Source organism: Sapajus apella, unplaced genomic scaffold (assembly GCF_009761245.1).
Source record: "Sapajus apella isolate SASKATOON/1434 unplaced genomic scaffold, GSC_monkey_1.0 scaffold3, whole genome shotgun sequence".
Lineage (NCBI taxonomy): Eukaryota > Metazoa > Chordata > Mammalia > Primates > Cebidae > Sapajus > Sapajus apella.
The window spans coordinates 323,889-351,602 of record NW_022436943.1 but is presented as its reverse complement, the minus strand read 5'-3'; the positions used below and the strand labels follow the sequence as shown (position 1 = coordinate 351,602).

The following is a 27,714-nucleotide window of genomic DNA, read 5'->3' as shown; positions in this document are numbered from 1 at the left end:
GATGGTATGGTCCGCTGTTCCTTGGCTATTAGCCCAGGTTTGTAGTAGTATAGTAGGCGTGTGGCTGTACTAAATACTGTAGGTAACTGTAACATATTGGTAAATATTAATGTATCTAAACATATCTAGATATAGAAAGAGTACAGTAAAATATTATATCATAACCTTATGGGATCACCATTGTACATGCTGTGCTATGTTGACCAAAAAACATTGTTATGTGGCACATGACTGTAATTTGAATCTAGGCCTCATCCTAAACTCAGAAGATAGGAGACCCCACACTACCACCACCACCACTGCCTTCAGCTACAGGTATGTCTAGTTTGGTCAGCAAGCCCAGTGTGTGAAAAAAAAAAAAAAAAAGTCAATGATGATGGCTTTGGGCAAGGCAGGTGCTCTCCTGTTTTGAACAATTCCATCCATTTCCAGATTATCTCCCCTCCTGCAGCTGTACCCCAGAGCTACCTGCCTGGCCCCAGATGCATGCAGTCTATGGCTCCCATTCTATTACTGCCTTTCTACTCCTCCTTCACTTATGAATCTGTCTCTCACTTCTAGGTCCTGGGCAATTGAGGAAACTGTGTTTTTATGGTTTTTGTTTTGGGGTACAAACTCCCTCAAGCATCAAGGGCCTTTCATACTCTTTAGAAAGACTATGCTGGAAATCAGTACCGAAGATTAGCAAGACTAGAAGCAGGGAGGCTAGTTTAGGGGCAGCTGTAGAGATCCAGCTGGGAAATGATGAGGGCGGGACTAAGGTCCAGATGTGGGATGGAGAGGAAGAAATGGAGAGGTGATGAATATGAGAGAGGCTGGAGATACAGGAATAGCTTAGGTCAAGGCAGGCCTGAAGAGCTAGCAGCCAAAATGGGAGTGCTTCCATTTCTCAGCTCAGAAAGGGTCAGACACCATAACCCAAGCACAAGAACTTTCCGGCCTTTGAAAAGTCCTAGAAACTTTCTGACTCTTCTTCATGTTTATAACTTTGCATTTTCTCTTGTATGTTTCTCTGGAGGATTGGAACTAAGACCTTCCAAAGAAAAAGGCCGCCCCAGGAGCAGGATGTGGGTGTGAGAAGACAGCGTCCCCTCTGTGGCTCTGCTCAGCAGATGGAAAAAGGGTCTGGGAGGCAGAGCTGCTGAAGAAGGGAGAAGCCTTCTGGGTCTTGCCTTGTTAGTCCTCAGAGAGTGGACCACCACTCACATCTGGATCCCCTGCACCCAGAATTAGCTCTGATGAAGCCCTGGTTTCAAGAGTTTTCTCTGTGGGAGAATAGGAACCTTCAAGAATTCCCCTACCACCCTCTGCCAGGACCTGTCACCAGCACACCGAGATATGGCCTGTTTCAGACTCTGCCAAGCTCTACTTTCCTTCCTGCCCCCAGCTGTGGGGCATCCAATAATAAAGCATTTTACATATTTATAGACCAGAGCCCTGGCTAAGTGCCAGGGAAGTGACAGCAGGCTTCCAAGAGATCTCTGGAAAATTGGTGCCCCCAGGGAGGGCGAAACCAAAGAGGCCCTGGAGGATTGGCTGTATTGCAGGTTCCTTGATCAATCTCCCAGGAAATGCCAGTACCTCGGCAGGTAAGTCATCCACAGAGTAAAACAACAGGCCAGAAACTTCTGGAAGGTAACCATATCCCACTCTCTGCTTTCCAAACAGAACTATTCCTAGATTCAGTTCTGGGCTGGAGTTTAAACAAAGCTCACCTCTAGGATTCGTTCAGCAGTGTCTGATGTTAGAATTTCTACCTGAATACTCCGTTCATTGGGCAGAAATATGTCCAGAGAAGCTTTCTTGGTGGCGATGCCAAATGTATCCTGTAAGCAAAAGAAAAGCAAAATTAATTTCCACATCATTTTTTTTCTTTTTTTTTTTTTGGAGGCAGAGTCTCACTCTTGCCCAGGCTGGAGTACAATGGTGTGATCTCGGCTCACTGCAACCTGCATCAGCCTCCCGAGTAGCTGAGATTACAGGTGCTCATCACCACGCCCAGCTAATTTTTTTGTATTTTTAGTAGAGATGGGCTTCACCATGTTGGCCAGGCTGGTCTCGAACTCCTCATCTCAGGTGATCCACCTGCCTTGGCCTCCTAAAATACTGGGATTACAGGCATGAGCCACCGCGCCCAGCCTCCGCACCATTTTTTAAAGCTGTACCATTGCAGCAAGTGAACAATCCATAGCTTCCTCTTTTGGTGCTCTTCCAGCATATGGTACTCAAAGTTTCCAAGAGACACGTGCAGAGATTGGGAGGGTTGTTTACAGGGCATAGTGGAGGCAAGGCAAAGCAGTAACGTGAAGCTTAAAGAATTCCCAAGTACACAACTGAGTATCTATGTTGGAGAAAACAGCTTTTGATAAAGTCCATCCTTGACAGTCTCAGAATTAACTTGCCACATTTTCAGTATTTCCAGCATCCTTAAAGCCCATATCCCTGATTCTTTCTGACACTAAATGTTGGGGGGAGGTGAAGGGAGGTAGGGGGGAAGTATTTCCTTGTAGCAACCAATTCTCCAATTCTTGAACATCAAAATGGCTGTCCAACAATGCAATTGGATTCTGACATGCTTTACCTGGAGTTATCCTCAGATCCCACAAGTTCAAGGACTCAGCTCCACAAGACTACTCCCTTTACATGCCAGCAGCAAATATGGGGCCCAAGTTACCCACATTTCTGCCCAGCTGACTACAAATTCTGGTTTCCATGTCTCCATCTCAGGTTTCATAGTTGCCAGAACAACTCACAAAACAGAAGAAAATGGTGAACTTACCACTACTGCCTTATCATAAAGGCTACAACTCAGAAACAGCCAAATGGAGGAGATACACAGAGCAGGGTGTGGGTGGAGTTGCCATGCTCTCGTTGGGTGCCCCACCCTCCCAGCACCACCACGCATTCACCAACCTGGAAGCACTTCAAACCCCATTGCTTAGGGGTGGTTGTTTATGGAGGTGCCATTATGGAAGCCCCTCAAACCCCGTTGCTTAGGGGTTTCTTATGGAGGTCCATGACATAGGCATAATTGATTAAATCATGGCCACTGGCAACTAAACTCAATCTCCAGCCACTCTCCCTTCCCCGAAGGCTGAGGGTTGAGAGGTGGGTGGGGGCCGAAAGTCCCAATCCTCTAATCATGCCATGGTCTTTCAGGTGACCAGTCCCCATCCTGTTGCTACCTCAAAGCCCTTCAGCCAAGAGTCATCTCATCAGCATAAACTCAGGCACTGCTGTAAGGTGCTTGTTAAGGATAACAAAAGGCAGTCCTAACACCAAGGAAATTCCCAGGAGCTCTGTGCCAGGAACTGGGGACAAATATCAACTTTTTTTTTTTTTTTTGAGATGGAGTTTTGCTCTTGTTGCCCAGGCTGGAATGCAATGATGCAGTCTTGGCTCGTGGCAACCTCTGCCTCCCAGGTTCAAGCAATTCTCCTCCCTCAGCCTCCCAAGTAACTGGGATTACAGGTGCCTGCCACCATGCCAGGCTAATTTTTGTATCTTTTTAGTAGAGACAGAGTTTCACCATGGTGGCCAGGCTGTTCTTGAACTTCTGACCCCATGATCCACCCACCTCGGCCTCCCATCAAATTGGTTTTTTATTTTACCACACCATCTATGCAGTAATTTATGATTTTGCTACAGCAAAAACCTGAACTGCACAAAATTTGAGGCCAGTGAAGAGATGTGAGTTACCATCTAGTGAGCGAGTTTCCATCTAAAGGAGCAGCCCCAGCTAGACACAGCTCTGCAGGCTTAAGTATCCTGTGAGGGGAAGGATGTGTGCTAGAAGCAGGAACAAGTCTGGGGACCTGTGACATTCTCAGGATGGAGCTGGAGACATTGTTAGGCCATCAGAGTTCAGGGAAGCACTGGCTGAGCTGGTGCTCCAGTTATAGGGAGAGGTAGGACCCTAGGAGGCGGCGGGTCCAGAGAGGCCAGTGGCTGCTTACATGGGGCCTCACAGGGCAGCAATCTGGGGGTGGACCGTTCCTCCGCATCTTCTGAAGGTGACACTGTCAGTCCACAGACATATTTTCATCTCTGGCTGATTGAGGTCACAGTCTTTCTCATCCCAGTTTCCCTGAGAGGATTAAACTCTAATGCCCAAGGCACCTATAGTATACAATAAATTAACTTATCTCCTAGGCATTCAGAATGGTAGTCATACCTCGGGAAGATGGAGAAAGGAGCCACATCATCTTCTCTGTTCAGAGACTGCTATATAAGCCAGAATACTAGTCACACAGCGCAGGTGGGAGTGGTAGGGAAGTAACCTCCTTTCTTTTTTTAAGACTAATATGTTTATGGTATATACCTGAATTTGTGGTGTGAAAATCTGATGCCCATTGTGAACATTCTCTATCATGTTTAAAATAATTTCAACTTTTATTTTAGATTCAAGAGGTACACTTGCAGTTTTGTTACATGGGTTTACTGTGTGATGCTGAGGTTTGGGGTCCAGTTGATCCCATCACCTTCCAGTTGTCAGGATGGGACAGGGAAGATCCAAATGCCCAATAAGGAGATTACTGGGGGATCACAAAGTTGGGGCTCAGGTCAGCAGACCAAGTGAGACCCTGTCCCCACCGTGGGCACAGCTCCCCTTTCCTCAGTCCCTCTGACTTTTCAGACACAACAGATGCTGCAGGCTTTGTAGGGACCTGGGGAGCCCCAGCAACTCAATCACATTGCTCAGTTAGCCCAAAAGGCTGATCACATGGGCAACAGGCTTGTTTTTCATCATTTCATTATCAAAGGGCAAGCTTTGACTTTACATTTTAATTCCCTCCCCCCACATGCTTACAGTTGCTAAATTTCTATGATTCTGAATCTAAGTTCTTTAGGAGAGAAAATTTGCTCTCTTCTACATTCAAAGGATTAGTGCAAAAAAAGCAATATATTTATGTATATCTATATATATAAGAATCTGTGTATATAGCACATCATTTATGGATAAAATATCTATATATTTGTTATATACAAATATTTTATTAGATCATGATCCTGATAATTGGGCTCGTTTCACATATAGTGGCTCACTTAATTCCTATAACAACCCCATGAGGCATATATACCTTTACTAATTTCATTATTTCTTCAGATGAAGTAAAGGTTCACAGAGGTGAAATAACTTGCCCAGGCCGTGCAAGGGTCTCAGGGTGCACGGAACTCAAGCAATGCATAAGCTGCCTCATGCCTCAAAGCAGTTAATCACGCGGTACTCAGCCTGTCTGGGAGCTACTCTGGGCCCCATCGGACACCACCTAGTGGCAGGGGTTCCTCAAGAGATGTATAGACGCTCCATCTTTGCAAAAAGTAATCTCTCAGCATGGCTGGGGAAAGAAAATGGACTGGCATTACAATTTTGCTTTTTAAAACCTATGTCTCATCCGGGCATGGTGGCTCACACCTATAATCCCAGCACTTTTGGAGGCTGAGACAGGTGGATTACCTGAGGTCAGGAGTTCAAGACCAGCCTGAGCAACATGGAGAAACCCCATCTTTACTAAAAATACAAAAATTAGTTAGGCATGGTGACGCATGCCTGTAGTCGCAGCTACTCAGGAGGCTGAGGCAGGAGAATTGCTGGAACCCAAGAGGTAGAGGTAGTGACTACCACATATCTATTAACATTGTGCCAGATGATATGCTTTAAGGGTATCAGTTAATTTAATCCTCAAAGCAACCCCAAGAAACAGGAGCTCTTCTTCCCATTTTACAGATGGGGAAACTGAAGTACAAAAAAGCTGAGTAAATTGCCCCAAGTCATATAAACCAAAAGCAGGACAGGCAAAATTTGAACCAAAGCCCTCTCACTACTTAGCCTAAACTCTTAACCCCTAAACCAAGTTTGAGGCTGCTGATCTTAATCAAAGGATTCAGACGGCTAGAGCATGATATGAGGAGCTGGGGTTTAAAGCTTTGATGCTAGACAGTCTGCTCAGGCCTTAGGGTAGAACGCTCATAAGAAAGTGCTCAGAAACAGAAACAAGATCTGGAAATGCAACAGATTCGATGAATTCAACTCAAGCCCCTCCCCAATGCTATGTGTCAGCAAACAGCTAGCTCACAACAGAAGCCCCTTTCAAAGTTCATTGATGACCTACAGATAGCTGGCAAGGGACCTATGTAAAACTCCTGCAAGAAAGGAAGAAAGAAACATGACCAATGAAAGGCAAAAAACATATACCAAAAAAATTACATCATTATGCAGATGAAAATGATGGATGTGTTGCTAAAAAGGTGTTTCTGAACGAAGACCTCGAAGAATAAATTAAAGCCTCAAGAAAGAAGATAACCAAAAGATATAAAAGTGAGCTGGCAAAGTTCATGGAAGAAATGGAAGAGGAAAATAAAGCTATTACAAAAGTGAAAATTTCATTAGATTAAGTAAAAAGAGACACTAAAAAACACAGTTAGAGGCATAAGGTTTTTGTATGAAGTCACAAAGCCAAAATATTAAGGAACTAAAATCAGGTATAAAACCTTTCAAATTATCAGGAAAAGAAGATATGTAAAACAAAGCTCGAAAACACTGAGTGATCCCATGAATGATCGAAAGCAAAACCCATAATGCACGCCAGAAAGATGACCAAAATAAAATCAACTTACCATTATATGTGCAGATATAGAATGATCTGCAAGACATAGTTTTTAAAAGGTCAATTTTTAATTTTTTTTTTCTGAGTCAGAGTCTTGATCTGTTGTGCAGGTTGGAGTGCAGTGGCACGATCTCAGCTCACTGCAACCTCCACCTCCCGGGTTCAAGCAATTCTGCCTCAGCCTCCCAAGTAGCTGGGATTACAGGCATGTGCCACCACGTCTGGCCAATTTTTATATTTTTGTAGAGACAGAGTTTTACCATGTTGGCCACGCTGGTCTTGAACTCCTGACCTCAGGTGATCTGCCCACCTCAGTCTCCCAAAGGGCTGGGATTACAGACGTGAGCAACGGCACCTAGCCATTAAAAAGCAAGTTCAGGCCGGGTTCGGTGGCAAGACTCTGTCTCAAAAAAAAAGCAAATGCAAGTTCAAAAAGTGTGTTGAGTGTTGTGTGCTTGTTTGTAAAATAAAATGGATATGGGTGTGTGTGTGTGTGTGTGTGTGTGTGCGCGCGCGTGTACATACGTAGGTACACACACACACATATAGTCATATATCCCTTGATGACATTTTGGTCAACGGCAAACTGCACATATGACAGTGGTCCCATAATATGCTAGTAGCATATTTTTACTGTGCCTTTTCTATGTTTAGATACATGAACACTTATCATGATATTATAATTGTCCACAGTATTAAGTACAGTAACAGAGTGTACAGGTTTGTAGCCTAGGGGCAGGCTCTACCATCTAAGTTTGTGTAATACACTCTACAGTGTTCACACAATGACAAAATCCCCTAATGATGCATTTATCAGAACGAATCCATTGTTAAATGACACATGATTGTGTGTGTGCGTGTATGTATATATATGTATACATATTGCATGCTTATATATGTGGAGAAATGTGTAGAAGAGCACATTAGACTATTACCAACATGGCCGGGCGCGGTGGCTCAAGCCTGTAATCCCAGCACTTTGGGAGGCCGAGGTGGGTGGATCACGAGGTCAAGAGATCGAGACCATCCTGGTCAACATGGTGAAACCCCGTCTCTACTAAAAATACAAAAAAATTAGCTGGGCATGGTGGTGCGTGCCTGTAATCCCAGCTACTCAGGAGGCTGAGGCAGGAGAATTGCCTGAACCCAGGAGGCGGAGGTTGCGGTGAGCCGAGATCGCGCCATTGCACTCCAGCCTGGGTAACATGAGTGAAACTCCGTCTCAAAAAAAAAAAAAAAAAAAAAAAAAAAAGACTATTACCAACACTTGTCACTGAGGAGGGGGACCACGAGGAAGATAAGCTACTTTTCATTGTACACACTTGTGCTATTTGAATTTTACTACCATGACCACTTCTACAACAAACTTTTCAAAGAATAAGAAAGTATGTGTATATATATACCATCAAGCAAATGTGAAAACATGAACCACTAGAGAACAGAAGGCGCTAGGGCCATTTATTAGGTTGAGTAGGCCAGTAAATATACCAACACATTTCAACCCCCGTCTACATGAAATTTGTTCTGAGAACCGAATGGGAATTTTTTTTTATGAATGAATGAATGAAATGTGTTCTAGCTTTTGCAAATCTGATCATTTCTCCCTGGCTAAGGATCCAGTTCACTAGTATCATATTATTGTAGAAATTCCAATTCTTTCAGAGATTTTTCAGCCAAGCTCATGCATACAGACATAACAATGTTTCTTTATGTGCCATTAGAATGAGTGTTGTGCTAAACAAACCTACTTAGCAGTTTCAGCCTGGAGGCAAGTGTGATTCTTTAGAGCAACAAAGGAGAGGGAGCTGCTGTATGTCATTCTGTTCATGCTGAATTTTCTCCATGATTCATTTACAATAAAAGTAGGAGCAGAGAATATACAAGCAATCGCCAGCATGGCCTGCTCTCCTGATGTCTTCACTGTGGCCCACTTGGAAATCTCAGCTACAGAAGCAGGGTCACAGACATCTTATGAGATCCCTTCATGATAAAGGCTGTAGTTCTCATACTATACTTTAAGGTCCTCTTCTTCACATCCTGTTTTGAGATGTATAATTCTTAGGCTACAGAAAAATGGATCTGCTTAATAAAATGAGCCAACAGTCAAGTGACACACTTCATTTTCCATCTAAAATCTAAACCTTCAAAAGAACAGAATAGGAACCATCCCCCAATTGACTTGAAATGAATATATTTGGCCCAAGTCCAGGCTCTGTGGGGCTGTGGCCAGAGTGCACACATGGTTCATGCACACTTGGGTCACGAAGAGAGTGTCCTGCAGAGGAAAGATGGCCCCAGTAAGGAAGAGCAAGCTTACCAGTTGTACCAGTTTTAAAAACTCAATGAAGACATCACTTCTCAACACGTTTGGGTCCATGGTTACTGAAAAACATGGATGGTGAGCCAGGTTAGCATGGGCTGGGTGGGGCCTTGCCTATTAATTGCTATGTCCTCCAGAGATCACTCCATGCCTTGCCAGTGCTCTGTCTCCTCCTTGAAGTGATGAAAGTTGAAACCTTTCAAATACAGGAAAACCCCCAAAGCTTGCCTCCTCCAGGCAGCCTTACCAACAGGAACCCATGACACCCATCCAGAGTGACAGTGTTCCCAGGCATCTCACTGTATTTATACATACCCATACTACTCAACATCCATTTTGCTGCCTTACCAGCATAATAATGAAGTTTATATGAAGAAGCAGAAAGATCTTAAAACCTGCATCTAGACTCCCAGCCTAGCAAGAAACGGGGTAATTTGAAATTTTAATTCAACCAAGAAACATCGATTGAGAGCACCTCTTTGGAGTCTTGCCCTGACTCTCGGGCTGGAGAGTAGGGGCATGATCTTGGCTCACTGCAACGTCTGCCCCCTGGGTTAAGGTGATTCTCCTGACTCAGCCTCCCAAGTAGCTGGAATTGTAGGCCCCCACCACCATGCCCAGCTAATTTTTTTTATTTTTAGTAGAAACGGGGTTTCACCAAGTTAACCAGGCTGGTCTCAAACTCCCAATCTCAGGTGATTCACCCACCTTGGCCTCCCAAAATGCTGAGATTACAGGCATGAGCCACAGTGCCTGGCCGAGAGCACCTCTTTGAATGATAAGAGTTCTCAAGATGTTACCAAAAAGAAGCAATGATAAGGCAGTCAAAGAGATTTAAAATATTTCATTCTTCTATATTTTATGAAAATATTTTCACCCTTAGTTTTAAAGCTCCTGATACAAATAGCCAGGAGCTATGGGAAGAGTAGATGAGGCAGACACACCCCCATGAGAACTGCAAACCCACAAGGTGTGGCCCAGCCTGGTTCCTCCTGGTTCACCCCCCTTGCCACAGGTCCTCTCCTATATCCTGTGCTTCAGCTACACTTACGTACTTACTAAATGCTCCCAAATTTCCTTCTGTTTTCATTGCTGTTTTACTAATTTTTTTTTTTCTTGACAGAGTCTTGCTCTGTCACCCAGGCTAGAGTACAATGGTGCAATCTCAGCTCACTGCAACCTCCACCTCCCAGGTTCAAGCAGTTCTCTTGCTTCAGTCTCCCAAGCAGCTGGGAATATAGGCATGCACCACCATACCTGACCTATTTTACTAATTTCTCAAACATCCTCTAGCAGCATTCAAAAGTACCACTGACTTCACTGCAGGCTGTGCCTTTCCCAAATGATGTCATGCTTTTCAAAATAAACTAAGAGAGAAAGTCCCTGCAACATGAGAAACTATTTATAAAAAGTCTTCTACGCTCGGCACACTTGCTCATGCCTGTAATCCCAGCACTTTGGGAGGCAAAGGTGGGCAGATCACAAAGTCAGGAGTTGGAGGCCAGCCTGGCCAACATGGTGAAACCCCATCTTTACTAAAGATACAGAAAATTAGCTGGGTATGGTGGCATGCAACTGTAATTCCAGCTACTCATGAGGCTGAGGCAGGAGAATCGCTTGAACCCAGGAGGTGGAGGTTGTAGTGAGCCAAGATCGTGCCATTGCACTCCAGCCTGAGTGACAGTGAGAGATTTCATCTCAAAAAGAAAAAAAAAAGGCATTTTGTCTTTTCTGAGGGGTAATTCTGGTGGAAGGTAGGGGGCAGGGAGAGCCCTTGCATTATTTTCTGAAATATAATGGGGCATATAGGCAAGCTATTAATAACTATATTCATTAACATAAATTCTTGGGAATGGGGAAAGCTGCTGAAAAAGTATTCACCCAACTGGTATTTACTGCATGACTATTAAGTACCAGTACCAGGATAAAAAACTTTGCATATTTTAGCTTATCTAACCTTTATAACAAACTCCAAGGTAAATATTATCTCTATTTCATGGGTAAAGAAACTGAGGCTCAGAGAAGGTAGAAATCTTGCCCAAGGCCACACAGCTGGTGAGGAGCTAAAGTGGGATTTGACCCTGGGTCTGATTCTAGAACCTGTGCTCTGAGTCATGAGGCTAAGCTGCACTGTCTCCTTACTTGACCTTATCAAAGATGGTACACAAATCATCCTGACGATGTGAATAAAGACCAGGCCTGGAAAAGTGAGCCCTTAAGCATTGTGATCATCAGTAAAAAGTCCAGGTATTAAAGGAGCATTTTGCTAAGATATGAGAAAACAAGCCAAGGGAGAATGAAAAAGCAAAAGATATTGCATTTCGAACTTGAACTTTGAAAGAGCTGGTTCAGCAGGTCTAAAAAGAAGTATGGTCTTCTTGAGAAAAAGGGGGGAAAAAAAGAAAGAAAAAGAAAAGAAAAAATTAATGGGAAATAGATGGCTTCAAGAAATTTTACCTACTATGGTTTAAGAAAAATATGAAGCCATGAAAAATAATGAGATAAATCTATGACTGCTGAGGTAGGCTGATCTCTAAGTTATATATTTTAAGAGAAAAAAAGTCAACTTACAAGAAAAAATCTTTCTTTAGCTATGAAGGACATTAGTATACTAGTTGGTGACATTTTATTTATTTTTAGAGACAGGGTCTCCATCTGTCACCCAGGCTGGAGTGCAGTTGCCCAAATCATAGCTCAGGAGGTCGAGACCCGCAGTGAGCTGTGATTGCACCACTGCACTCCAGCCTGGGTCACAAACAAGACACTGACTCTTAAAAAAATAAAAAGAGATGAGGTCTATGTTTCTAGGTTGGTCTCAAATTCCTGGGCTCAAGGGATCCTCCTGCCTCAGCTTCCCAAAGTGTCGGGATTACAGGTATGAGCCACCATGCCAAGCCTAAATGTCTCAGCAGTTATATGTTTGCTGACTTTATTTTGTTTTTTGAGAGAGGGTCTTTCTCTGTTGCTCAGGATGAAGTGCAGTGGTATGATCAGAGCTTACTGCAGCCTGAAACTCCTGGGCTCAAGCCATCCTCCCATCTTAGCTTTCCAAGTAGGTGGGACTACAGGCATATGCCACTATATTGAGCTAATTTTTTGGTACAGACAGGGTCTTGTTATATTGCCCAGGCTGACCTTGAACTCCTGGGCTCACGGGATCCTCCTGCCTTAACCTCCCAAAGTGCTGGAATTACAGGCATGAGCTACCATGCCCAGTCTAATAGTTGGTGAAGTCTAAATAAGGTCTCTAGACAAATTATCATATCAATGTTGTTTCCTGATTTTGATAACTACACTGTGGTTATACAAGAGAATCTCCGTGAGCTTAGGAAATACACAAAGTATTTTATTTTATTTTATTTACTTTTTTGAGATGCAGCTTCACTCGTTACCAAGGCTGGAGTGCAATCACGCAATCTGGGCTCATGCAGCGTCCACCTCCTGGGTTCAAGTGATTCTCCTGCCTTAGCCTCCCAAGTAGCTGGGATTACAGGTACCTGCCACCATACCTGGTTAATTTTCTGTATTTTTAGTAGAGATGGCTTTGCCATATAGGCCAAGCTGGTCTTGAACTCCTGGGTTCAGGTGATCTGCTTACCAAAGTCACAAAGTATTTTTAAAATAAGATGGCTGAGGTATGTAACATTCAAGTGAGTTTTAAAAAAAGATATATAGAAATGCATATATACACATATACACAGAAGGAAAAAAGTGATAAAATAAATGTAAAATGTGGATATCTTGGAAATATGGGTGGAGTATACAGAAATTCTTTGCATTATGTTTTCAACTTTTCTGTAAATCAAGCTTTCAGAATAAAATGCTCTAAAATTCAGGTACAGAAAAGTATGTATAGTAAACCTCAATTTGTGTTGAGCAAAAAGGGACCTACATAAACACAAATCGCTGCTAGGGAATATACAAACAGCCTGGGGTGGAAGGCGCACTTACCTTTCATTGTATATTCTTTTTCTTTTCTTTTCTTTTCTTTTCTTTTCTTTTGAGACAGAGTCTTGCTCTGCTGCCAGGCTAGAGTGCAGCGGGGTGACCTTGGCTCACCGCAACCTCTGCCTCTGTGGTTCAAGGGATTAGCCTGCCTCAGCCTCCTGAGTAGCTGAGATTACAGGTGCGTGCCATCACGCCCAGCTATTTTTTGTATTTTTAGTAGGTACAGGGTTTCACCATGTTGCCAGGATGGTCTTGATCTCTTGACCTCGTGATCCACCCACCTTGCCCCCCTAAAGTGCTGGAATTATAGGTGTGAGCCACTGTGCCTGGCCTCCCATTGTATATTCTTTTGGGTAGTTTATATTTTTAAAAAATATTATGTGTATACACTTTTCCAATTTTAAAAAGTTTAAGTAAAAGTGCCAGTTTTTCCATTTCCCCTTGACATCCTCTTTTCCATGAGAGCTGTGCATAGCATTTCTAGGACCCAGGTGATGGGCAAGCTGTTATACCGTAAGCTTCACGGGGGCCAGAGCTGAATGTCCTTGGTGCCTTAGCATGGCTTCCTGGTAAGGACTAAGATGGAGGAACAAGCTCTGGCACTGCTAAGAAAGACCTCCAAGGTCTCTTAAGAGCTTTCCTGTAAGTGGTTCATCTCATCATTTTGTTCATTCCTAATTGAGAAACTTTTTTCTTTTTTTGACCTCCCAATCAGAGCCAAAATACAGCACCCAGTATGACTCTAAACATAAAGTAGGCCGGGTATGGTAGCTTGCCCCTGTAATCTCAGCACTTTGGGAGGCTGAAGTGGACAGATCCTTGAGGTCAGGAGCTCGAGACCAGCCTGGCAAACATGGTGAAACCCAATCTCTGCTAAAAAAAAAAAAAAAAAAAAAAATACAAAAATTAGCTGACCATGGTGGGAAGTGCCAATAGTCCAAGTCTACTCAAGAGGCAGGAGGATTGCTTGAATCTGGAAGGCAGAAGTTGCAGTGAGCCGAGATCATGCCACTGCACTCCAGCCTGGGCAACAGAGCGAGACTGTCTAAAAATAATAATAGTAATAATAATAAAATTAAATTAAATACTGTCTGGGTGCAGTGGTTCATAATCACAGCACTCTAGCACTTTGGAAGGCTAACATGGGAGGATTGTTTGAGGCCAGGAGTTTGAGACCATCCTGCGCAATATAGTAAGACCCCATCTTTATTAAAACTTTTTTTTTAATTGGCCAGGCATGGTGTGTTGCACATATAGTCCCAGCTACTTGGGAAGTTGTGGTGGGAGGATTGCTTGAGCCCAGGAGATCAAGGCTATAGTGAGCCATGATCATGCCACTGAACTCCAGCCTGGGCAACAGATAAAGACCCTGTCTCAAAAAATCAAATCAAATCAAATCAGCAAACATATAACTGCTGAGACATTTAGGCTGGGTGTGGTGGCTCACACCTGTAATCCTAATACTTTAGGAAGCTGAAGCAGGAAGATGACTCGAGCCCAGGAATTTGAGACCAGCCTGGGCAACATAGTGAGACCTCATCTCTTTTTATTTTTTTTAGAGTCAGTGTCTTGCTGTGTCACCCAGGCTGGAGTACAGTGGTGCAATTATGGCTCACTGCAGCGACCACCTGTGCTCAAGCCATCCTCCCACCTCAGCTTCCTGAGTAGCTGGGATTACAGGCATGCACCACCACACCTGGCTAATTTTAAAAATTTCGTTTAGAAACAGGATCTCTCTATGTTGCTCAGGCTGGTCTCAAACTCCTGGCCTCAAGTGGTCCTCCTGCCTCGGTCTTCCAAAGTGCTGAGACTACAGGTGTGAGCCACCATGCCCAGCCAGACTTCATCTCCTTTTTTTACAAAAATGTATTTTGAAAATCAAATACAAAGAACCCATACTATATGATATGATCCCTTATATATGAAATGTCCAGAATAGGCAAATCTTTAGAGATAGAAATCAGAGTAGTAGTTGCCAGGGCCTGGTAGGGAGGGAAAGAGGAAGTGACTGCCAGTGGGTATGAGGTTTCTTTTGAGGGTGATGACAATATTCTAAAATTAGATTATGGTAATGGTTGCACAATTAATTATATAAATATATTTTTAAAGCATTGAATTGTACACTTTAGCAGGTGAATTTTGTGGCTTTACTTACATTGCAATAAATCTGTTTAAATAAAAAAAAAAACTGCAAAGACATACCATTTTGCAAATATTGTTCCAGCTGGTCCCTCCTCTCATCAGCCATAGCTGTGGTCATCGCCAGATAGTACTTTGGGGGGAAAGGTGGCAGGCAACTTCCAAAGACCCGCCTTAGCTGAAAGATCCAGAAAAATACAGTTAAGGTAGGCAAGCCTCCAATTCAGAGTTGATGAGATAACTAAAGCCTTTTCTTAGGGCAAGCCCCATCCCAGCACTTTATTTCAGATTAAGCCTTCCTGGTAGCCCAAAGGAGGAAAAGAGGACAATTTGATTTTCTTAAGGAGGAATTTATTTCAGTATATATCCTGGAGATGTTACTAGACATATCACAGACCAACAGCTCCAGTTTAAGTTTGGTAGAGCTGAGGTGTATTTTTATTTTTCATTTGTTTTACAAGACTAGCCAGTGCTCACATTATACAATATTATCTTGATTTATTACACAATAGTGTCTGTGATATCAATGACAACAGGAATTTAATTCCTCAACCCTACCTCCACCAAAGCTGAACTTGACAAATGCTTACACCCCTGTTACCTAATGTGGTAGCTGCCAGGCATCTATGGTGAATGAGTACTTGAAACATGGCTAGTTGGGATTGAGATGTGTTGTAGGTGTAAAATATATTCCAAATTTCAAAGAAAGAATGTAAAAACATCTCGCTGATAATTTTTTATATTGATTACATGTTGAAATAATATTTTGGATATATTGAATTAAATAAAATATATTATTAATATCAATGTCATCTGTTTCCTTTTACTCTTTTTAACATGCCTATCAGAAAATTTTAAATTGCATAGGTGACTCGCATTTTATTTCTATTGGACAGTGCTGGTTATAGAATTCCTATAAGGCTGACATATAATCCCAATAGAAACCAGCCAGGCCCTTCTCTCCACTTACTCATATGTGACCCATGACCATGGTAGTAATTATTTTTATGAAACCTAAAAAGTGGATGCATTAAAAAATAATTTTAAAATTAAGAACTAAAAGTGTGCTTCTTTATACCAGCCCCACACTTGCAGTGGCCGCTTGAAGGTAAGGCACAGAATCATTCTCCTGAAAATAAGAGAGAGGAAACCACTCAGAAACCCAGTCAGGTTTTAACATGGTGCCTCTGAAGCAGAAGGCTGAAATCTTACCATCACCATCCTCACTGTTTTAAAGAAAATGTAAGATGGAATAAGAAAAATGAGGTTGCAAACAGTAAGAATTTTTAATTCCATGGCCTTTGTCACAAATACAGTGAGTATCTGGCAAATATTTACCTTGCATAGACCCTCACTTCAAAAAAGTCAAGAATCTGATGACTTCTCTCCATGCCCACTACAATTACCCTGGTCCAAGCCACTGTCATCCCCTTTCTAGATTATTGCAGTATGCTTCCAACAAGTCTCTCTGCTTCTACCCTTGACTCCTTCAGTCTATTCCTAACATACCATTTAAAGCGATACTTTATTTTTTTATTTTATTTTTTTGAGACAGAGTCTTGCTCTGTCACCCAAACTGGAGTGCAGTGGCATGATCTCAGCTTACTGCAACCTCTGCCTCCCAGGTTCAAGTGATTCTCCTGCCTCAACCTCCTGAGTAGCTGGGATTACAGGTGTGTGCCACCATTTCCCAGCCAGTTTTTTGTGTTTTTGGTAGAAACAGGGTTTTGCCATGTTGCCCTAGCTGGTCTTGAACTCCTGACCTCAGGTGATCTGGCTACCTTGACCTCCTAAAGTACTGGGATTACAAATGTTAGCCCCTGCATCCAGCCTGAAGTGATGCTTTAAAAATCTAAGTCAGCCAGGTGCAGTCATGCACACCTGTAGTCCCAGATACTTGGGAGGCTGAGGCAGGAGGGTTGCTTGAGCCCAGGAGTTCAAGGCTGTAATGCACTATGATAGCCACTGCTCTCCAGCCTGGGCAATATAGCAAGACTCTATTATCTCTTAAAATAAGGAAAGTAAGTCAGAACATTCCACTGCCCTGCTCAAAATCCTCCTCAACTTCTTATCTCACTCAAGTAAACCCAAAATTCTTACAATGACCTAAAACTGTGCCATCTAATATGGTGGGCATTAGCCAGCTGTGAGTAAATTTAAACCTAATTAAAATAATATAAAAATTTTAAATTCAATCTTCAGTCTTGCTAGCTACATTTCAAATGCTTAATAGCCACTTAAAATATTTTAGTTTGCTACTGAGTTGGACAAAGCAGATATATAGCATTTCCATCAGCACAAAAGTTCCATTGGAAAACGTTGGTCTAACATCTGGAGAGGTTATTAACTGCCTGCCTGTGGGCAAAACACAGTTCTCTGATGCATTTTTTTGGTGGTTGTTTGATTTTTAGATAACTGGAATTTGGTGCCTGCAGTTATTCATGTGATTTAAAATTTTAAAAGCTTGTATCTTGAAGAGAATACAGAATATTACAAACACTTTGGAAGACAGCTTGGCAATTTCTTACAAAGCTAAACACAGTCTCACTATATAATCCAGCAATAGGTACCCAAACGATCTGAAAACTGTCCATACAAAATGTTTATGGCAACGTTATTCATAACCCCCAAATGTTTATGGCAAGTTTATTCATAACCCCCAAAACTTAAACAACAAAGACATCCTTCAATCAGTGACTGAACAAGCAGACTGCGATATGCCCATACGATGAAATGTTATTCAGAAATAAAAAGAAAATATGCTATCAAAATACAAAAGATATGAATGAAACAAAAATAAATATTGCTAAGTGACAGATGTCAGTCTGAAAAAGCTATATACTATATGATTTCAATTATGTGACATTCTGGAAAAAGCAAAATTATAGAGACTTTATAAAAAGATCAACAGCCACCAGGTTTTGGGGTAGGGAGGTACTGAATAGCTGAAATACATGGAATTTTTTAGGGCAATGTAACTAGTCTATACAAAACTACAATTGTGGATATATGACACTATGCATTAGTCAAAATTAACTGAACTTTATAACAGAAGCTTAATATTTCCAAATATTTTTAGAAATAATTTAGGAGGTTGTGGGAATCCGAGAATGGAATGTAGAATGTGATAAAACTATATTACAAATGTATGAAACCAACCCACCAAATGTGGTGAGGAAAAAAGTGATGACCTAAGTCACTTTGAAAATGAGTGGGGTCTGTAAAACTAAAGGCAAAGAAAGTAACCATATGCAGGCATCGGACTCTAGTTGATAAAGTTGTTTCCCACAGGAGCATAGGTTAACAGCACTATACTACCAGGTGTGTATACAGAATCAAACAATTAAGTAAATGAATGGCAGACAGTGGGAGTCAGGTTTTCAACTGTTAAACAGTGGGAGTTTACACATAAGGGGAAGAGGCTAGAATGATCCGCATGGTAATGCACTAGAGTTGAATACATTAGTATGACCTAATGTTTAATATGGATACAGATGATTACATATAGAAATATTTATACATGTCTGTATACATGAGTTCATATACACACATCTATTTCCTTGCTCTGTCAGCTGACAGGACCTAGATGCAACAACACTCCAGCAGCAATGAACATCTCCAGTGCCCAGATCTTAGTTTCCAACACCATTCTACAATAAATGGAACCAAGGATCCATGGAAAAATGGCTGACTCTAGGACTGAGGCAGGAAATATACAAGATGAGCCTGGAGTATCTTGTAGTTCCAGAAAGTAAGGAAATATTCAAAACAAATTTAAAAAAATCAGGAATGGGAGTATGCCAGAGACAAAGGAGCAAAATGAAAGAGCTTCCATGGGCCAAGATGGAACAATTTGACCAACCAAGTAGTAGTGAAATATATACCCAAAGCATCAAGTGAATATCCATGAGTCCTTATAGACTTGTTATTAAATAGGAGCAACTAGACAAATCTCTTGGGCAGAAGAACATCAGATAATGTCTATAGATACTCACTCCTCCAAGAGGGGAAACATAAATCCCCACTCTAAGTATGGGCTGCATGTAGTGACTTCCTTCCAAAGAGGACTATGGAAAGAGAGGACAAAAGAGTAACTTCATTGTGGAGAAAGCTGACAAACACTACCTCACACAGGTGAAGATCAAAACCTGACAAACACTACCTTGCCCAAGTGAGGAAGATCAGAACCTGACTAACACTACCTCACACAGGTGAGGAAGATCAAAACCTGACAAATGCTAGCTCACACAGGTGAGGAAGATCAAAACCTGACAAACACTACCTCACCCAGGTGATGAAGATCAACATTAAGAGTGTAAGATGATAGTAGGTACCCTTGATACTATATGATTAGAGTGGCACTTTATCTCTGGGGTCTTCATCCTCTCCAATCCATAACCTCCACCTAATCATGTGGAAAATACAAGACAAATTCCAAGAAGGATATTCTACAAAATATCTAACAAATACATCTTAGAATTATCAAGGTCATTAAAAAAAATTTTTTTTAATCCAAGAAACTGTCACAGTCAAGAGGAACTTGAGGAGATCTAACAACTCAATGTAACGTGGTGCCCTGGCCGGGGTCCTGGATAAGCAACAGGACATTAGGTAAACACTAAGGCAGTCTGAAAAAGTATAGATTGTAGTTAATAAGATCAATACTGATTTGTTAATTGTAGTAAAGGTACCATATTCATATAGAACCTTAATAATAGAGGAAACTGGTGTGGACTATGTGGAAACCCTCTGTACTATCTTTTCTGTAAACTAACATTGTTTCAAAAAATAAAGCTTTAAAAAAAATAACTGATGTTCTGGCTTCTCTTGAAAACTGAGAAGATCTGAAATCCCATTAGGCAACTGTCTGGTGAGGGGACCTAAGCCATTCCGCCCACGCTCCATTGTCTTTCACCTGATCCTCATCTCTCATTTAAAGTACTTGCTGGTTGGCTGCAGTGGTTCATGCCTGTCATCCCAATATTTTGGGAGGGCTAGGTGGACAGACTGCTTGGGCACATGAATTTGAGACCAGCCTGGGTAACAGAGCAAGATGTTGTCTCTACTATAAATACAGAAGATTAGCCAAGTATGGTAGTGTGTGCCTGTAGTCTCAGCTACTCAGGAGGTTGAGGTGGGAGAAAAATCTTCGCTAGAGACATCAAGTCTAAGGGTACAGTGAGCCGAAACCACACCACTGCCCTCCAGCCTGGGCCACAGGGGTGAGACCTTGTTTCAATATATAGTTTCAAAAAAAAAAAACATATATATATATATGTTGCCTGTAGCCATTTAAGTTTGTAATCTCTCATCTAAACCTAGTATTTTTTTTTTGAGATAGAGTTTCATTCTTGTTGCCCAGGCTGGAGTACAATGGTGCCATCTCGGCCCACTGCCACCTCTGCCTCCTGTGTTCAAGTGATTCTCCTGCCTCAGCCTCCCAAGTAGCTGGGATTACAGGCATGCACCACCATGCCCAGCTAATTTTGTATTTTTTTTTTTTTTTTTAGTAGAGACAGGCTTTCTTCGTGAATGTTCAGGCTGGTCTCAAACTCCTGACCTCAGGTAATCTGCCCACCCTCAGCCTCCCAAAGTGCTGGGCATTTTTTTTTAAAGACAGAATCTCACTCCTGTGGCCTAGGCTAGAGTACGGTTAAACTTAGTATAAAATATTATAGCGATAATTCTGTTTCTTTTAAACTCAAGGAAATTTTTCTGCCCTTCCAGAGACTGTCAAAAGGAACTCCAGTAGGAGCATCGTCCCAGACAGGGCTGCGGAAACAACCCAGGACTGAGGCACCCATCTCTGCTAATTCCATTAAATAGAAGCAGAAATTTGACTTCTTGGCATGCAATTATTTCTTGGCTAACTGATTAAGTGGTCTTTAAAAGGCAATTGTCTTCCTTGGCCTGTGTTCATAAATGTCACAGATGTTCCTGAATTGGTTCTAATCACAGCAGCCCTGAATCAACAGGGCTGCCTGAGTTATCCATCTGCAAGGCAGTATCTTGGAGAAGATCTGAGGCCAAGATCTGGGGAAAAGTCAACAAGGATTATGGTTCTAACACCTATCACCAAGCAAAAACCCTCTCAGCAGGTTTCACAACCTGAACTGACTTCTCAAGGGATCTTTCCCCTCCCTTCTCTGATACTGGTCTAAGGGGATGATGAACACAAAGGCTGGGTAAATGTGCCAAAAGTCAACAATCAAATCCAAATTCAACCCCACCAAAAAAGGACCTTTTCTGTGAGTCTCAGCACACAGTTGGGCTACCAAAACGACGAGTGTACTGAGAATTACCTGGTACTACGGTTAAGCCCCATCTGTCTTTCAAAAAACTATTTAAAGAGGTCAAAAGGAAAACATCTCTCTTCTGCTCTTTTGTTATGTGGTGTTTTTGTTTGTTTGGGGTATTGAGGGGCTTAAGAATAAAAATATATTTTTTTAAATTCCAGAACAGTCCAGGTACGGTGGCTCATGCCTGTAATGTCAGCACTTTGGGAGGTTGAGGCAGTCAGATCACCTGAGGTCAGGAGTTCGAGACCAGCCTGGCCAACATAGCAAAACCCTGTCTCTACTGAAAATACAAAAATTACCCAGGTGTGGTGGCAGGCACTCGGGAGGCTGAGGCAAGGAGAATCGCTTGAACCTCATGGGTGCAGGTTGCAGTGAGCCAAGATCACACCACTTCACTGCAGCCTGGGTAAAAAATCGAGACTCCATCTCAAAAAAAAAAAAAATCCCTGAACAATCTCCTGCACCAACTTCCCTTTTGTACAGCTCTGCCTTTTAACATTAAGAGGTCTTTACAGGCCAGTTGAAAATGTCACCTACTTCTCCCATCTTCCTTCATTCATTCACAGCCCCATCCCCACACCTATGCCAAAATGGCAATGGCCTGGAACAAGCAGAATTATAGACACAAATGGTGTTTGTTTCTAATGTCGACCCATTCACCCCACCTCTCCAATTCCCCTCAGAGTTAAAAGCCCAAATTCACCAGATAAACGGCCACAGCTCAGAGTATGTGTGGTGGCGTCTAGTACCCAAGAGCATGGCCTAGAGCTTGTATATTATCCCATTTGTTCCTCAAAACAGCACGATGAGGTAGATAGATCATCAGCTCCATGAACATTGTTGTCTGCCACCTTGAGCAGGGGCAACCTCAGACTCAGAGAGATGAAGTGACTTAAAACTGGGACATCCCCACCAGTGATTGGCAGAAGATGCACTCTGTGTTCTCACTGCTGTCATCATCAACACCATCATCTTTTCCACCAAACCTCTCTTGAGCAACTACCAAGGTAGAACTCCATGCTGGGCATTCCATACCCACAAACCTTCATTTTGTCCCTTCGTTCAAATATTTGAGTTTTGCTTGTAAATTATCAGAGGAGACAAAATATACACAGAAAAAGAGGAAGGAGCATGACAAGGTTTAAGCACCAAGTGGCACAGGAATCAGAGAAAGGCATTTCATGCAATCAAAGGGGACTTCCTAGAGGAGGTGGGTCTGAGGTGGGCTTTGAGAAACAATTGCTCCCTTGACAGGTAGACTAAAACCAGGTGTCATTCCAGGCGGAGGAAGTGAGCCAGGCACAGACAAAGAGTGAGTCAGCCTGATAGGAACAGGAGGTATGGGTACAGAAAGAGGAGATCAGGTTAGGTCAGAGGGGAAGCAGCCAGGTGGTCAGCACTTGGCAGGGAGGACAACTGAACCAGTGCATACAGGCTGCACAGCCCTTCCCTCCTGCTGGCGAGTCCTTTGCAAGCTTTCCCAACTTGTCCGCATTGCCATGTCTGATGCTGGCAGAGTGCAAAGAAACAGAGCCCCATGGCACTTACACAGGATGACCTCATCTCTAACTTGGTCAAAATGAGTTGATTAAATGTTTCCCTCATAGATTTCTTTAAATCTATTTGGGTGGGGTGATGCTGACAAGGGCAGGGGCTTAAATCAAACGGGTTTTGTTTATCTAAAGGCACAGAAAATGGTTGGGCCAGCCAGTTCGCACCGCAGGAAGATGGGCAGCACTGAGCAGCAGAGGGGCAAGCTGCCAGTCTTCGAGGGAGCCTTGCTGGGCACAGGACTGCAGGTGAGGACAACAGGGGGCTCAGGTCACAGCTGAGTGCATAGAAACACACCCACGTCTTCCTCAGGTCCAGTCTTTCTTCATTTTTGTTTTTGTTTTGAGACGGAGTCTCCCTCTGTTGCCCAGGCTGGAATGCAGCGGTGGGATCTCAGCTCACTGCAATCTCTGCCTCCTGGGTTCAAGCAATTCTCATGCCTCAGCCTCCCAAGTACTGGGATGACAGGCATGTGCCACCACACCTGCCTAATTTTTGTATTTTAGTAGAGACGGGGTTTCACCTGTTGCCGAGTCTGGTCTCAAACTCTTGAGTGAAGTGATCCACCCACCTTGGCCTCCCAAAGTGCTGGGATTATAGGTATGAGCCACTGCATCTGGCCAACCCAGGTCCAGTTTTGTGCATTAGCTCTCCACATACCCTGCCTGAGATGGACTAGAGGCCACCTCACCTGTGCCAGGTACAGCCCCTCAATCTCAGTTCTTCAACATGCAAAATATGTCTAATTCTTAAAGATCACACATGCTAAAATAATAGTCCTAATTTAACAGAATGCACGGCATACAATAAAAACTTAGTAAATATTTCTTAAGGAAGTAATCAGTTAATTCAATAGATGAAAACTATTCTATCAGGATGTAGAACTTCCCAGAAAATAAACTGGAAATAAACTCATATTCCCCAAACACATACACACAGATGGGACCTTTCTACTGCTTCCTTTTTTTATAGTGCTTTATATTAAATCAGATTAAGAAATCTGAGCCGTTTCACATCCTCCACTGAATAGGAGGAATAAAAGCTAGCTGAGAAGCATCTGGGAGAGGTCACCCAATGTTTCAGTAGCAGATTTAGGGTAGCCAGATAAAATACAAGACGCCCAGTTCAATATGTACCAAGTGGTGCATGGAACATACTTATACTAAAAAAATTGTTTGTTGTTGACTTGTAATTCAAATTTAACTGGGGGATATTGTATTTTTATTTGCTAAATCTAGCAACCCTACTCAGACTCTTTTTTTTTTTTTTTTTCCTGAGACAGGGCCCCACTCTGTCACCCACGTTGGAGTGCAGTGGCACAATCTGGACTCACTGCAACTTCCACCTCCCAGGCTCAAGCAATCCTCCCACCCAAGCCTCCTAAGCAGTTGGGGACTGCAGGAGCACCACCATGCCTGGCTAATTTTTTGTATTTTTGGTAGAGACAGGGTTTTGCCATGTTGCCCAGCTTGTCTTAAAATCCCATGCTCGGGCAGTCTAATCTACCTTCCTTGGCCTCCAAAGTGCTGGGATTACAAAGTGAACCACATCCGGCCTCAGACTCTTTACCTATAAAATGAGAGTGATGACGATGATGATTGAATGCTGACCTTACCGGGGCTTGCTGGAGCAAAATCCTATGCCTGGAACTCTCATGACAAAGAGTAGACGTTGGATGCCTGGGGTCAGGGTGAGTAGAGGGGACTGAGAGCAAAAAGGATGTAGGGGCTAGCTCATAAGGCTATGTAAAAATTAAGCTAACACAGGTAAAGTGTTTGATGCCAAACTCAGCACACAGTAACTGCTTATTATTTCAGATTAATAATAAATGCCAGTAGCCACATAGGATGTAAATAGTTTCTTTTAAAATATAGCAGTTTGTATAGAAAGGGAGAAAATGATAAGTAATATAAGATATATGGAAGTTGGAAACTAGACAATGAAATTTCCATTTTTAGGGTTTTGAAAAATCTGGGACAAATATGAAATATTAAAATTTATTTTATTAAAATCTATTGTATACCCTACTGAGGACATGAGCTGTGGTAATTCAAAATTTATAAAGGCCCCGATAGTAAATAACAGACAATTTCTACTTCATGTCTTACCAAATAGAAGGTCAAGAATAAAATTTGTTCACTTTATGCCTCTGCTTCTGGACCTGCTAGGATTTGGTTCATCTGAGTTTTCCTGAAAATAAGCATTTGCCAGAGTCTGTTGGGTAAGGAGAGCCGGATTCAGGAATACTTGAAGCCTCTGAGTCCACAAATGTTTGCTGACATATATTATGTACCAGGCTCTGTGAGCAGCTGGCCCCTGATCTTCACAAGCACCCTGTGAGGCTGACATCCATAAGGACCTATTTGCTTATTATTTCTGATGAGAAAATCGAAGGTCAGAGGAGAGGTGAAGCACTCAGCCAGGATGCGGTCGGTCAGTTACAGGCTCTCTCGCTGCCTCCGGCTCCGCTCCTTCCCCTTCCCCACCTCACACTGCAGGAAGACAGAGGAGGGTAGAAGAGGATACCCTGCCTCCCCCTGCCAATGCCTAAGACACCCATCCTTTCTCTTCCTTTGAGATCCTGCCTGCCTCTGCAGTCCTCCCAAGTCTCCATGTGTTTCAGTCACAAGTAGCTTCTTATCTTCCAGAAGTCTGAATCCATGCCATTCTTCATTCAGTCACTTGACAATCGTTCCTGAGGACCTACTGGGTCACAGAACTAGTCACCAAGATGACTACTCAAATTAACTAGTAATGACATTACAACTGTTCTTGGTTGACTCCAAAGATACTTAATCATACCTTGAAAATGGACTTTTCCAATGCACATGATGTACGAACAAGAAGGTTTGCTACAGAGACCATTTCAATAGCAGAAAAAACAAATTGGCTGGGCAAGGTGGCTAACGCTTGTAATCCCAGCACTTTGGGAGGCCAAGGTGGGTGGATCACTTGAAGTCAGGAGTTTGAGACCAGCCTGACCAACATGGTGAAACCCTGTCTCTATTAAAAACACAAAAATTAGCCAGGTATGGTGGCACACGCCTGTAATCCCAGCTACTTGAGAGGCTGAGGCATGAGAATCGCTTGAACCCAGGAGGCAGAAGCTGCAGTTAGCCAAGATTGCACCACTGCACTCCAGCCTGGGTGACTGAGCAAGATGCCATCTCAAAATAAATAAATAAAGCTAAACCATTGGTCAACAGAAGATGGTTAAATGAAACATGGTATATCCAACTCACTAGAAACCCAGAGACTGTCTGAAAAAGCTCTCTTAAAAACAAACAAACAAACAAACAAACATTAACAGCTGTTGCCTCTGGGCAATTTTTTTGTTTTCTCTCTACTTATTTTTTTCTTTTAAATAGAGACAAGGTCTTGGCTATGTTACCCAGGCTGGTCTCAAACTCTGAGACTCAAGTAATCCTCCTGCTTCAGTCCCTGGCCTATACTTTTCTATTTAACATTAGGTATATGCTCTTCATAACCTAAAATCTAAAACAGAAAACAAAAGGCACTATTCACCCGGGAGTGGAGGAGGAGGGTAAAGTTTATTTCCAAACTTTCATTTACTTCTCTAACCCATTTTGAAGACTTATAACACCTCCTTGTAAGAACAATGAAACCCATTAGAGCAGACTATTAAATCAGTCTGCCTTCCAGAGAAAATACAGCAGCAGGGTGAGAAACTATCCTAGCTTGGTAAGTCAAGTTTCCTGGTTCCCAACCTGCCAGTACTTGAAGCCTCATGGCCGTTCGCATGCAAAACTAGAGACACACCTTTTTAAAGGGGGCAAACTTTAGATCTGGAGACAAAGGAGATTAAACACCCATGTACAAGACGCCAAAGACTCTAGGCCTTAGTTTAGACCCGGTTTGCTCATTTTGGAGGGAGACATCATCCTGGGGAACAGCGGGCAGTGAAATGGGGCCCAGCATAGCCCCAGAGCCCTGCTAGGCGGGGCTGTGGGGGTCACCCGGCTGCGAGGGGCTTGGGAGAATCACCTGCGCCAGGTTCCCTCATCTCACAGCCGTAGGCGACCCGGAGCCGCAGCGTGCATTCATCCAACTGTATGCCAAGCAATTCAGTTCATCCTTACCACGACCCTGTTTCACAATAGGAAGCCCGAGGCCCTGAACGGCTCAGTGTCTTGCCAGAGTCACGGGAACAGAGCGCTTTGAAGACAGCTTTCTCCACCCGTCTCAGTGGAGGCTCATACCCGCCTCCAACCCGCTCACCTGTTCATTCCAACCGTGCAGCTGGCTGTAGCGCACCCTGCAGAAGAGGAAGCCGTCCAGGTACACGGAATACAGCTGCAAACACACAGACACCGCGTCCCAGGTGAGCCGAGGGATAGGTGAGCATGGTCACCGGCCCCCTCCCTGCCCAGCCCGACCCCGGCCCTGGGCGCACCACATAGCGGCTCCCCAGCGCATCGAGCCGCTGCTGGGACACCGGGATACAGAAGTGCATCTTCATGGCTGGGCCGTGGCCCCGGAGCAGCGCTGGGGGCCCGACCTGCGGCGGCGGTGGCGCGGTGCGCGGCTCTGAGTTCGGCAGCGGTATTCGCTGCGGGGCCCGCCACGCGACTCAGGGCTAACCCCCTCGCCCGCTTGCCCTGGCGGGTGGCGTACACATGTGGTGCCGGGGCCGGGTCGCGCCGCCTCCCAGTCCCCGCCCCATCCAGCTCCGCCCCTCGGTCTCGGGACGGGTGGCGCCCAGTGCTGGGGCGCGCCCACGGCCACCCCACCCGGGACCTTGGCCACTGTTGGCATTTTCTCCAAGTAAGCCCACGAGGGGCTTGAAAACAGTTTGTGTCTCATTACCTGCCAACACTGCCTGCAGGGC

General features: G+C 43.4%; 1 protein-coding gene across 1 annotated transcript in view; it reads right to left on the bottom strand.

The window, feature by feature from the left end:
- Positions 1-27,423, bottom strand: part of SNX31 (sorting nexin 31) — a 68,100-nt gene extending 40,677 nt beyond the window's left edge. Inside the window, exons 1-5 of the mRNA XM_032247985.1 lie at positions 27,280-27,423; positions 27,105-27,179; positions 15,079-15,193; positions 8,926-8,990; positions 1,716-1,826 (exon numbers count right to left, since the gene is read on the bottom strand). Of these exons, the coding sequence (XP_032103876.1) occupies positions 1,716-1,826; positions 8,926-8,990; positions 15,079-15,193; positions 27,105-27,179; positions 27,280-27,345 (432 nt within the window). The 5' untranslated portion in view covers positions 27,346-27,423. The remainder of the gene's footprint in view (positions 1-1,715; positions 1,827-8,925; positions 8,991-15,078; positions 15,194-27,104; positions 27,180-27,279) is intronic.
- Positions 27,424-27,714: the final 291 nt, after the last annotated feature.